The 13,216-nt window shown below is 39.5% G+C and overlaps 3 protein-coding genes across 3 annotated transcripts; 1 reads left to right on the forward strand and 2 right to left on the reverse strand.

Moving 5' to 3' along the window:
* The first annotated feature begins 215 nt into the window (after window positions 1-215).
* On the forward strand, window positions 216-11,659 carry LOC114553512 (uncharacterized). The gene is made up of 5 exons (XM_028574722.1): window positions 216-632; window positions 1,359-1,656; window positions 6,155-6,312; window positions 9,155-9,310; window positions 11,057-11,659. The coding sequence occupies exons 1-5, from the start codon at window positions 228-230 to the stop codon at window positions 11,477-11,479; spliced, it is 1,440 nt and encodes a 479-aa protein (XP_028430523.1). The 5' UTR covers window positions 216-227; the 3' UTR covers window positions 11,480-11,659.
* LOC114554159 (histone H2A) lies at window positions 1,188-1,723 on the reverse strand. Its single transcript, XM_028575813.1, has one exon. The coding sequence runs from the start codon at window positions 1,704-1,706 to the stop codon at window positions 1,323-1,325; it is 384 nt and encodes a 127-aa protein (XP_028431614.1). The 5' UTR covers window positions 1,707-1,723; the 3' UTR covers window positions 1,188-1,322.
* On the reverse strand, window positions 6,042-6,385 carry LOC114554164 (histone H4). Its single transcript, XM_028575817.1, has one exon. The coding sequence runs from the start codon at window positions 6,367-6,369 to the stop codon at window positions 6,058-6,060; it is 312 nt and encodes a 103-aa protein (XP_028431618.1). The 5' UTR covers window positions 6,370-6,385; the 3' UTR covers window positions 6,042-6,057.
* Window positions 11,660-13,216: the final 1,557 nt, after the last annotated feature.

Raw genomic sequence — 13,216 nt, forward strand, 5'->3', positions numbered from 1 at the left:
TCTAAGCTTTACTGTTTCAACCCGTATATTTCTAACATTGAAATAGCCGTTCTCCAGCTGCTGTGTGAGTTTTACTTTGTCCAATAGTTACACAGCTACAGCCCGCGTGTCTCCAGGTCTGGACCAATCAGCGCTGCCCTGGCTCCGGCAGTTCCTTTATAAAGCCGCTTTTCACTCCGAATAGCACTTCTTCTTGAACTGTGAAAACAGAGGACTGAGAAACAGAAATGGCAAGAACCAAGCAGACCGCCCGTAAATCTACCGGAGGCAAAGCCCCCAGGAAGCAGCTGGCCACCAAGGCTGCCCGTAAGAGCGCCCCGGCCACCGGCGGCGTGAAGAAGCCTCACCGTTACAGGCCCGGTACCGTGGCTCTGAGAGAGATCCGTCGCTACCAGAAATCCACCGAGCTGCTGATCCGCAAGCTGCCCTTCCAGCGCCTGGTCAGAGAAATCGCTCAGGACTTCAAAACAGACCTGCGCTTCCAGAGCTCCGCCGTCATGGCTCTGCAGGAGGCCAGCGAGGCCTACCTGGTCGGCCTGTTCGAGGACACCAACCTGTGCGCTATCCACGCTAAGAGGGTCACCATCATGCCCAAAGACATCCAGCTGGCCCGACGCATCCGCGGAGAGAGGGCTTAATCTCACCACAGACCGTCCTACAACGGCTCTTTTAAGAGCCACATACAAACCCTAAACGAGCAACAGTCCTGAAACAATACTATTTTATATGGTAGATCTAGTCTCTATGTACTGCAGACACTAACTAGATGAACAAGTAGTGTGTATTGCTCATTCACAAAATAAAGGAATGCGTTAATTAAGATGTGCCCGCCAGGTATAAAAGTGGAGAGGCTCTATAAACATGGACAAAGCAGATTAGGCAAACTGTGCCCACTCGGGCATATGCAGTGGGCTGTAACTTTGTATTAGTTTTGACGATTCGAGTTTCATAACTGCCTGTGCAAAAGCATCACCTTGGATTTTATGACCATTACCCGCTTGAAGTTGCAAAGAATGCTTACAAATGGATTAACAATTTTAATCTCTTATTTTAGAGTCTAAAGTAATCCATGAGAAGCCTTTAAACTAAGTTAATGGGCTGGTGGTGTTTTTGTTTGTTTTTTTAACTGGGGAAAAGCGGGAGTAACTTTGTAATATACATAGCTTAACATCCAAGACAAGTGTCACCTACAATTTAATGTCGCAACACAACGTTAATTACATTCACGATACATAAATAGTAAGTAAGGATTTATCTTTAGTTGGAAGTGTGTGGCTCTTAAAAGAGCCGTTGTTGGTTTGGTTGAAGCCGGTTCCGGGTATTTACTTCTTGGCGGGCTTCTCGGTCTTCTTGGGCAGCAGGACGGCCTGGATGTTGGGCAGCACGCCGCCCTGAGCGATGGTCACTCCGCCCAGCAGTTTGTTGAGTTCCTCGTCGTTGCGGACAGCCAGCTGCAGGTGACGGGGGATGATACGGGTCTTCTTGTTGTCGCGGGCAGCGTTTCCAGCCAGCTCCAGAATCTCAGCGGTCAGGTACTCCAGCACAGCCGCCAGGTAGACGGGGGCGCCGGCTCCCACACGCTGAGCGTAGTTTCCTTTACGGAGCAGCCTGTGAACACGGCCGACTGGGAACTGGAGCCCGGCACGGGAGGAGCGGGTCTTTGCCTTAGCTCTGGCTTTTCCTCCGGTTTTTCCTCTTCCAGACATTTTTCTTGTTTCTTGAATCTTCAAATACTAGAAAAAGTACAGTCACATTGCCTAAACCGGCATTATATCTACCTTGCTGCTTCGTGATTGGCCAGAATGAGCGTAAGCATGATCGTCCAATCAGTGAAGAGATCAGTCAAGTTTCTGTATTCACAACAAGACTCCGTTTAAATTGCACCGCCTTTCAAAATAAAGCGTGACAGTGGGGGAAATTAACCTTGATTTGGTTGCACAAAAGCAGAGGCACCTAAATTACCATGGAGATTTATTCTGTGCAGCTAGCCTGCTCCTCACCAGGCTAACTGCAAGGATTTATTAATCCTGGGGCCTTTTGTGTTCACTCAGCAGTGCTTTTACCTTATTATTATAATATCAGCCTGCATTAAAATACATTAGGTGCATATTGCTGTTTAGTAAAGCACTGTTATATAAAGTTGTGACCATTATTTTTATAATTATTCATATGACAGTCACTGCTGTTCATATTGTTGTTAGAAGTTTGATGAATATATTACGGCAGTTGTTGAGATAATTAGAAAAGGCTGATACAGTTGCAAATATGTTTTAAATGAAGTCAGTGATGAAGGATAATATATAAAGTGCTGTACATGTGTTAGTGGTTCTAACAATAGCAGACTGGTCAGGAACAAATACACCTTTAACTATTTTAGTTGATTATTTCTTTTAGTATTCTTTAATAAAGGAAATGTTCCTCTTTCATGTGCACTGTATTTGCCATTCTTGGCACGCAATTTGTGTTCTCTCCAGTGAACTGGGACTATAATTTGGGAGGATTGAACAATTATTATAATTTATAATAATTGTACTTATAATTGTACAATCCTCTCTTATTATAGTCTTAGTTCACTGGACCAGTAAGGCTACATTCATTCGATACAATAGGGAGAGGACACCTCAGTGATTTTTAACCTTTAGCTGGGGGGGGAAATAACTGATGAATACACTGTGTTACAGTCATGTTTAAAGTGTGCATTAAATGTATCACTTAATTATTTTTATACTTTCTATTATCCCCATCACATTGTTATTGTTCCGTTTCTTATTCTGTAATTTGCCTTTATAGGTTATTTTTTTTTGTTAAAGCACGTTCAAGGGTTAAACACAATTATGTAAACACAAACACACTTATAAATATAAACGTTAAATTTCCATTTGCAGTAGCCTGGCCTCCTGTATTCCGCCACAGAGGGATTTTTTTGGTCATACTTTCAGTTTATCATCTCATGGAATAAACAAATACAAGAAAAAAACTATGTGTTAAAGTTCAAAGAAACAAGTCTCAATGTCACACCGACAGAAAACATATAACGTTTAAACTTGCAACTAAAAGAACACATACATAATAGTTTTAGTGCTGACATTTGATTAAAAAACAAATTCATTTTTTAAATCAATTTTATAGCTTCAAGTTAGAGTTTGCAAACTTGTCTGTTAGTGACAGAGAGCAAACAATTACAGGTTGAAAGAAACAGGTTTGATATCCTGTGTCGCTGTCGTCAAAGCTATGCACCTGTAACCCAATCATGGACATTTTTGCAAGGCACTGTATCCGTGTCAGATTCTCATTAGGGGCTGAGCCCCCCTAAAGGTCTGATGCTAGAATCGCCCCTGGTTTAAACCCTAGATGTTGCTGTCATCTAAGCAAACGTAACACTACATTTTATTGTTAAAGGCAGAGTGATAGAGAAAGACAGAGTGGCGACACTCCCATTGGACTCCATTTTACGCTTTTTCCCGCCTACTTCCGGGGTATGCAGCCTCGCATAGTTCCAAACAATCCATTCACGGCGTCGGACATCGTTCATTTCCATTGCTCGCCGTCGAGTAACTTCTGAGGTAAGTTGATTAAATAGCTACCTCTTTTGAATTGTCAACTGTCTATATTTTATCAGAGGCCCTTTATGATGCATATACTGATCTTTATTTGTATGTGTGCACAGCGTGATTATATATTTTTGCCGACAGCAACTTGTAAACAGTGCACTCTCGTGCACACATTTAATAGGCGTTCCCTCTCGGGAGCAGGCAGAGTGTTGCGCATGTGCATTTTTTCAAAAAGTACAGAGGGCGTTTCTTTTCTAAAATTCGGGAAAATCCTCCACTATACCTTTAAGTGTCAGTGTCTTGCTCAGGGATACTTTGACATGTGGCTGGATGAGCCTGGGATTGAACAATGTTGTTCCTTTGAAAAAAAAAAAAACCCCCAAAAAAAACCCAGTAATTTACCCTCGCAGAACACCAGAGTTGCTCATCGTTTGGTTAGTTTGTGTCATTATGGGACTTTACTGAATCCCAACAGACCGTTTAAACACCGGAGTCACACAATAGCACTAACTAACTAACAGATGGAGGCAGCGGTAGAGCAGCAACTCCCTCGTTCTGCAAGGTAAAATGTTTTTGTCAAAAGAAGTCTGGTGGCTTTGAAGAGAGCAGAGATAACGACTTCAGTTTCCCCACTGGGAAAAAGAAAAGTACATTATCAGAAAATTCAGATTGACCAAATTTGTTTAGGATATAATATGAAATAATCAACCGAACAGTAAAGAAGCCCAGGACATTTACTCAATAGTTTTTGAGGCATTACTAACCTAATAATCACATTTAATATCCATTTCATTTTTTGAAAAACTCCCCTGCTCACTGACACTCTTTACCCCGCAGCTACAGTCTCTACACCTTACATTAACACACATCCTGGATCCCTACACATTGCACGTTCACTCAGCATGTTGTTCATACAGTCCTTGTTTGTTATTAACTATTAGACCTATATTTAGCACATTTGTTGAAGTTATTGTTTATTCATTTCAAATTGTGGTTTACATTTTAAATGTTTATACATGGACAACCATCTTGTGTTACTTAAATGACAGTAATACTAGGGCTGGGCATATCGATCTAAATATCGATAGTATCGATACCTTTTGTTGCAGTTTCTCTCCGTCTCTCCAAGTCTGTGCGCAGTGTATTTTTTGTTGTGTTTTTTATATTGTTATATTCATATTTATACATTGTGGCTTTTGTTTACTTATTTTGCACAACTGACTACTTTTCACAGATGTGTGTAACAGAAGATATTTTTGGTTGTGTTGTTGACTTTGTTATATTTAGTTATATTATTTTTATAGCGTTTCATTGTTTTATATTGTTCTAGTTGGTAAATAAAAACATTTAGATTTGCCTAAAATCTTTGTCCTGTGTTTTATCATAATCAACTAACTAAAGGCAAAAATCACAAAATTATTCAATTATCGTGACGTTACAAGTCAAATGTATTGGTATCGGCGATACTAGCACCGGATTTACTTGGTATCGGATTGATACCAACTTTCCCAGTATCGCCCACCCCTAAGTAATACTAATCCGAGTTTAATCTTAAACATTCCATGGAATTAAAGTGTATTAAGGGACAAATTAGGACAACAGTTCAGTGTATTAAGATGAAGTGTGTGGTAGTGATGTGCGGATCAATACTAAATTATCAATATTTACGATCCCAACGTCTCCTGCTCTAGTATGTATTTTCATATAAAAAGATCGATATTTAAACTCAGTAATTTGGAGTGAGTGTTTAATTAGATCCGGTTAGGGGAAGGAACTACTTATCCTTCCGCCGGTCAGTTGTGTGTGCACTGCGGCTCTGTGACGCAGCCGGCCGCTGCAACAGCCCTTCTTTAATTTCCCGCTACGAAGACTGCAGAGTGACTATGGCTGACCGCAAAAGGAGTCATGTCTGGCTGTATTTTAGCTGTATAGACAGCAGTGACGCTGCGTGGACATTTTATTTGTGTGTAATTTTCAACCTGTTTTACTGTACAAGTCTCTGAGATTTTCTTTATAACTAAATAATATGAGAGTAGTTTGTCTTGTCATTATGCATCTATAGCCTACTTTGGAATTGGTAAGCCTACTTTATTTTACTTTAAACTATTTGTCACACCACACTACAAATAAAATATGTAAAAAGTATTGGTATCGGCAATACCAGCCTGGGTATTACTTGGTATTGGATCGAATAGGAATTAAAATGGTATCGCACATCACTAGTGTGTAGCTCTTTGAAGAGCCATTGTCCTTCAATGCTTCCGGTCTGTTTGACATTATACTATACACAGCATAAACTAAGCAATGTATGAGAAAAAAATAAAAATAAGTGACATTGTTAAGCAATAAGACATAATTATTAAAGCACAAGATCTGCTTGTGTGACCAAAGAAAAGGATGTCATAATGAATAGATACAATTCACATCAGGAAGGATTTCTCTAGAGCTATTGTGTGTGTGGCTCTTAAAAGAGCCGTTGTTTTCTTGTAGTTTCTCCGGATCAGGTTTAACCTCCGAAGCCGTACAGAGTGCGGCCCTGCCTCTTCAGAGCGTACACCACATCCATAGCGGTCACAGTCTTCCTCTTGGCGTGCTCGGTGTAGGTGACGGCATCACGGATCACGTTCTCCAGGAACACCTTCAGCACACCGCGGGTCTCCTCGTAGATCAGACCGGAGATACGCTTCACTCCGCCGCGGCGAGCCAGACGGCGGATGGCGGGCTTGGTGATGCCCTGGATGTTATCACGGAGAACTTTACGGTGACGCTTAGCGCCTCCTTTACCGAGTCCTTTTCCTCCCTTGCCTCTTCCAGACATTTTTAAGTTGAGTAGACGTTGGATCGTCGGAAACGAATGAGTTCAACATCACCAGACCGGCTGTATTTACATCTTATCTGCGGACGTAAGAGAGGACAGGTGGCGCCAACTTCGGTGGGGGAAGCCAAACCCAGTAGCCCTGCCCACATTATTTTTCAAAACTTAACGTCTTTACTTTTGATGATTATGTATTCATGTATTTGTTTTAGCCTTTGTGTCTCCCTACGTTTATAGTAGTTGTATACTTCTTTGTATTCTTTTGAGCTACTATGATACATGTTTTCGTTCATCTAAAGACAATGACGGAAATATTTGAAATTTGTTTTGAGATTAAAAATGTACTTCTTTGAACAATGTGTTTTCTATTCTTTTGGTGTTTGTTGTGGAAGTTTCTGCAGCAGGGGTGGATTTTAGAGAGTTAAAGAGTGAAACAAATAAGACGATCAGAGACTTAACCAAGTAAGGTTTTTGTATTTTATAAAAAAATATATTTGCAAATATAGGAAGAACATAAATTTCACAAAAGACAGGAGCCCAGTGTGAGCTTAAATACATCTTCAGAATGACAGCACACATGCACTTGGCTTATCATGACTCAAAAAACACAAGAGACATATCAGAGCCATTTTGTCCTTTCCCCTCTGCCTCTGAATAGGCAGAGAAAGATAGTTTACTGTGACCGTGTACCCATTTATCGGTTCAGACAAACAGTGCTCAAATGATGCTCCAGACTTTGTGATTCTCACTTAGTTATAATCAGAATCTACATGTGGAAATGAGATAAACTCCCTTTCAGCATTGTGAGAGAAAGCTAACAGAGAAGAAATAAGACAAAAATATAAAGAATCATGCTTAAATGTAAATTTGCCATTACAGGAGTCAGAGGTTTTGTAAATAGTGCTTGAAGATGAGGTTTTGTGTTTAATGTTTTCAGAAAATGGAGCAAGGTTTCAGAAATTGTGTTTTAGCAATTGAGAAATTTTTTTTACATCCTTTCTTTTCAAGGAACTAGTGGGCCTAAATTATGATAACTCCTGGCTCCCTGGCTAACAAATAAGTTTCTTTGTGAAACATCTCCTTCCTGTCAGGTCATCTTTCTCTGTAAATAAAGTCCTGATAATAACAGTTTGATTTGTTTCAGGTATTTTCTATAATCAAGCTCTATTGTTCTTGACTTTAGTTCACAGCTACCTGACTTTTTCAGTCTAGTTTCAGAATGAATTCTTTACATCACCCTTAGAATACAGTCAGTTTTAAAATATGTTATTTGTTTATATATAATCACACAGAGGTTCATAATGTAATGTGTTACATTGTTGAACACAAGATGGCAGCAGGAGATAACATCATGAGGAGCTGGGGAGGGAATCATTACCAAATGTAACAAATCACAGTGTACTCTGACTATATATGTTTGAGACTGATCAGAAACCTCAGGGGAACAGATTTGACATGATAAAAAAACATAATAACCTATATACTGAACAGTTAGAGTCAGAAGCTCACATAAGGAACATATAGGTCAATGGAAGAAACTACATTTATTTATTTATCTATCTATCTATGATCAGTTTATCCCACTTTTGTCACTAAGTATATCTCATGTTATCCTTTTGTGTGTGCTGTGGAATCACCTCTGCTCTAAGCTAAAGTTGGTTTGACTTCTTATGTGTGACCGATGTTTTCACATGTCCAGATACTTAGTGTACAGTATTTTGTGATGAAATGTATGATTGCACCTTTGAGAAAGACAAAGAGGATGGAATGTGCAAATTATTGACCATGAATGTGCAATTATTCACAATAACAACACAACTGTGTGTGCGTGTGTAAGCAGAGATCATCTGCACTTTCTATGATAGATAATGTGTACTGTGTATGGGGAGGGATGTGGATTTAAGGCAAACTTTCATATATTCTTCATTTATTTTGTTGCAACATTGCAGCTTATGCACAGGGGTTTTAAGGTTAAAAAAAGAATGTCATTTAATTAATTAAACAGATTCTGTTTCTAAATTGTGTCGTTGCCATGAAATCATCTGTACACTGGTGTTCTTCACTTCAACCTAAAAAGTTTTACAAGTGTATCATTAAATATATTTGGAAACCTGTGACAAAGTATTTTTACAAATAATTTGTTTTCATTTTTTGAATGAGGTTGTTATTTGTGTGTGTGTGTGTGTGTGTGTGTGTGTGTTTGTATGTGTGTGTGTGTGTGTGTGTGTGTGTGTGTGTGTGTGTGTGTGTGTGTGTGTGTGTGTGTGTGTGTGTGTTGCACAGAACCAGTGGAAAACATTTTTTTTAAGACCTTTTATAAGACCTAAATAAAAGTCAAAGATTCCCGTTTATCACAAAATATTGTATAGTATAAATGCTGACGTAGGTTACGTCAATATGCCGTTTATGTTTTTGGCTTTGTCCTGTTTCTGAGGTGGATTCTGTGAAGGTTTTCTTTATTTAAGTAGCTTATAAAACACTTACAATGCACATGAAGGGAATCTGAAATCATTGCATGCATGGGTTGTATTTGAATGGCAAACTTTAAATGTAGATTCATGCGGCACAATTTGTTTTTAGGCCTACATCTTTGTGTGAATTTTGTGTGACCGATCACAGATCGAGAGGAAAAATCATGAGCTCCACATTCTCACAAGAGGACTATGACAGGGCTGCTCTTTGGATTTATGTAGATGTTTTACAGCATCAACCATGCCTCCTACCAGATGTAGGATTGGATCAGTCTCTGCTGAAATATTCTGGTTCCGACTCTAACGCGGTGCTGCAGGCTTTCTCTAAGGAGATGCTGTCAGAGACACTGGTCGATAAAGTGCCCGAATACATTGAGAAACTGGGATCTGCTATTGGTTCACTGAATCCAGTCCCGAATGCTGTTAGACTTGGAGCTTTGGTGATTTCCATGATCATAGAGATCATCATCAAGGTCAACACTCAGCCAAGTGATGACACATACAGCTTGTTACGACGTGTTTGGTGAAGAGAAAGCTTTGAGTGTCCCAATACACAATGTCCGAATATCTGAAACACTATCATTGGCTTTTTAATAACTAAACACATCTTTAAAATACATTTACAGTGAAGCGATACTGTCGTTAAAGACCCACTGATCGCTGCCATGCTCCTTAGTGGAAACTAAAACTTCTCATTTACAACTTCAGCTGCATTCTCTCTTCGCATAATGGCCTGAAGGAGGAGCGTATTCTGGCTGACTTGACCCTTTATCTCTTCCAGCATAGAGTTCTCTTTCTGAGTCAGACAAACATAAGATGCAACATCTATGCATTATAACTACACAGAATTAAAAGTTGTTAATTTATTAGCTTGTTAATAACTTTTGTAAACATGTATGCTAGTGGTAATGAGACATTACTTTTGGTAAAGAATCTGTTAAAAATAAATGTTTACCTCTTTTATAGAAAGTTATGGTAACTGATAAAAAGTGATATTAAAATGGTTGGTGAAGATATGTAAAGATTAAAATGAGCTGTACCATTACACATCCTGCCATGACTCTCATAGGGATATGATTCTAAACAACAACAACAAAAGTATTATTTAATAATAAATGAAAAAAATAAAAAAATAGGTGCTCAGTAAACTTTGAAGTCCAGTTGACAGTCCCTAAGGCGTCAAGCCACTAACTGTGTTGGTTGGTTTATTGAGTTCTGGTTTTGAGGGATGATATAAACTAATTCATATTTTGTTTGGGTATTGTTGCAATGAGTTTAATTGCTTAATGGAAGTTGTTGTAGTGGTGGAAGAATTCTTTTTCTCAAGTACAAGTAGTAGTAATACTACGCATACTGTAACAAGAAGGTAGGCTATGCCTAGTAATTTTGCAGAATGACACATTCCAGAATATGAACTATTGTATTATAGCCTTGATTGTATTATTGATAAATTGTGTTCATCATTCCATTTGTTTTAGGCCTACCTAAAGGGTAGTTTGTGAATTTCCCCTTGAATCAATAAAGTTGTATCGTAATCCAATAATAATCATACTGTTGATTATATTTGATTGATTATAAATGAAGTCAGTGAGGGAGTGAAATACCGGAGTGGAAATGCGTGTCTGATTGAGTTCTTATCCTCATAAATATGCATTTTGTAGCCTAACCACCCTGTAATATTTTTCCTCTAGGTTAGGCTACTAGTTAAGGTTTTCGACTAGAGATGGAGAGATTTCATGAATAACCATTTCCGCAGTTGGGTTACCGGACTAGCAGACCTATTTTATATTCTATTTTTATCAGACACAGGAGGGAAAACAGAGCTCTTTATGAGGAAAGTGTGTGGCTCTTAAAAGAGCCTTTTTGGGTCTGATTTCCAGCAGTCAGCGAGTCTCCAGTTTCCCCAACAGCTGAAACCCTCCTTTTTATGTCCACGTAGCCGGTCATTTCCAGCCAGACCAACCAGAAAAGAGGCTTCCAGCAGAGGACGGCCCGCTCTCACATTTTGCCGGACTTTTTGAAAGGATTGTCCGCCAATAAGCGACGGAGATTCGGGCGGGGTCGCTCCTTGAGGCGGTGCTAAACTCCAGAGGAGCCCCTCACTAATCAGGAGCCGCCGAGCCGGAGGTCTTAAGCTGCGACACTATATCGTACATCCGGTCCCACACTTTAAGAGTCGCGGGTCTCTTCTTTTCACTTTACATTTTTCCTGATCGTAGAGACAAAAAGCCATGGCAAGAACCAAGCAGACCGCTCGTAAATCCACCGGAGGAAAAGCCCCCAGAAAGCAGCTGGCCACCAAGGCTGCCCGTAAGAGCGCCCCGGCCACCGGTGGAGTGAAGAAGCCTCACCGTTACAGGCCCGGTACCGTGGCTCTGAGAGAGATCCGTCGCTACCAGAAATCCACCGAGCTGCTGATCCGCAAGCTGCCCTTCCAGCGCCTGGTCCGAGAAATCGCTCAGGACTTCAAGACCGACCTGCGCTTCCAGAGCTCCGCCGTCATGGCTCTGCAGGAGGCCAGCGAGGCTTACCTGGTCGGTCTGTTCGAGGACACCAACCTGTGCGCCATCCACGCCAAGAGGGTCACCATCATGCCCAAAGACATCCAGCTGGCCCGTCGCATCCGCGGAGAGAGGGCTTAAACTGTCTGCTGCTGCTCCACACACCACAAAGGCTCTTTTAAGAGCCATCAAATCATCCTCAAAGAGTATTTCCTTTTTATTATTCTGTCTTTTCCCCTAAGTGCGCAATCTGTAGGCTACCTATTATGAAATATTGACACATGTGAGCTACTTTTGAAGTAAGGAAAGCAACACAAACTTGTACAAATGAGAACTTGTATGCTGTTAACATTTTCACTCTGATAAAATTTACATACTGTGATCTGAACAGAATTCAAAACAAAGATCTAGAGTGATATACATAAATACAATGACCGTGTATTTAAATGGTCCTTCCTCACTCATTTAAATAATAGGCCTAATTTTAAACTGAATAATAATAACTGATCAATAGTATTTAGAGTGAACTGCTCTTGTAAAGTTTAATCTCTACACTTACAAACCTCTTTCATAGCTTATTTAAAACAATATTTGCTACCAAGCAAATGGGAACACTAGGATGGGACGTTAAAAGTATCGAGGTAAATATAGTGCAAAGTGCTTGTAGACTTAATGTGATCCGTTGAACAAAAATCAGTACTTTATATAAAATATTCACACATGAGCTAGATTTGAAGCCAGAGGACAGTGTGCTTGTAGGAAAAATAAGAACTTGCATGTTGAAATTTTACTCAGAAAATGTTCACACAGCCGTGTTGTAAATGTGAAGTCACATATTTACAAATGTGTAGATTGACATTTACATAGACACAATGACAGCATATTTAAAGTGACAAATGTTTAATAAACAAAAAATTAGCTGTACCATCAAATTCAATCCAATATTAGTCAGAGCATAGATGTGTATTGATTAGTAGGCTATATATGTAATTTAATTCAGCACAATAAGGGAAATAAACTCCAAGGTCTAACATATGTATGATTAAAGCCAATTATAGTGAAATATTAATCCAATTAAATGAGTAGGAGTTGAACATGAACGTTTGAATCCTGTGCAGTGGAACACTTTGACCAGCAGAGGGCAATAAAGCATCAGCAGAAAAGTCCTGCTGCAAGATCCTCTCCTCAAAACACACAACATTTAAGGACACTATACAGGTGAAAAGGGTTGCTATCACTATGGAACTTCCCCAGTTGATTACTGGCATTAAGACAATTATTTTTTGCATTACAAGTTTTCTAATAATGTATTTTTATTATATATATATATATGCAAATGAGGCATCTGATGCTAACTTTAGGTGAATTCTGAAGAACTCTACAAACACAAGTATAGACAAAGTGTAAAATAAACAGTTAAATGTGTGTGTTGGGATGTTTTCTTTCCATCAGTCTGAAAGATGTTTTTGCCTGTATGTCTGGCCTTAAAAAGACCTCCAGACTGCAGTTTACTTGCTGAGACGTGTACAGTTGAGTTGTATAGTTTGATGCATATAATAATAATGTGTTTCTTGGATAGAAAACTCCTCCACTCACAGACAGGATGCACATCGGCTGTTCTAACTTTCCTGCTTTTGGTTGCTCACATCTCCTTCACTTCATCAACAAACAAAATGAGGGGAAACAATTGGTAACTGACTTCTTTTCAAAGAAAGGTGAGCACAAACTAGAAAACGAAATCCATGGTGCTAAACTGCTTGAATATCTCCGTGACTGTTAGTGCTAAAACCAAACTGAGACAACCAATATAAAGGCAGAACATACACTTTCAAATGATAATTTGGTTATACATGTAATCTGAGGTAAAGGCTAAATAAA

The sequence above is a fragment of the Perca flavescens genome, chromosome 4 (genome assembly GCF_004354835.1).
Source record: "Perca flavescens isolate YP-PL-M2 chromosome 4, PFLA_1.0, whole genome shotgun sequence".
Lineage (NCBI taxonomy): Eukaryota > Metazoa > Chordata > Actinopteri > Perciformes > Percidae > Perca > Perca flavescens.

Bases quoted from the DNA above. Each gene is read 5' to 3' on its own strand.
- LOC114553512 (XM_028574722.1), top strand. From the start codon at position 228: ATGGCAAGAACCAAGCAGACCGCCCGTAAATCTACCGGAGGCAAAGCC. The intron at 1,657-6,154 runs GTCTTTGCCTTA...TGCTCGGTGTAG, and splicing joins GCCCGGCACGGGAGGAGCGG to GTGACGGCATCACGGATCAC. The intron at 6,313-9,154 runs GTGACGCTTAGC...GCGGTGCTGCAG, and splicing joins TTATCACGGAGAACTTTACG to GCTTTCTCTAAGGAGATGCT.
- LOC114554164 (XM_028575817.1), bottom strand. From the start codon at position 6,369: ATGTCTGGAAGAGGCAAGGGAGGAAAAGGACTCGGTAAAGGAGGCGCT.
- LOC114554159 (XM_028575813.1), bottom strand. From the start codon at position 1,706: ATGTCTGGAAGAGGAAAAACCGGAGGAAAAGCCAGAGCTAAGGCAAAG.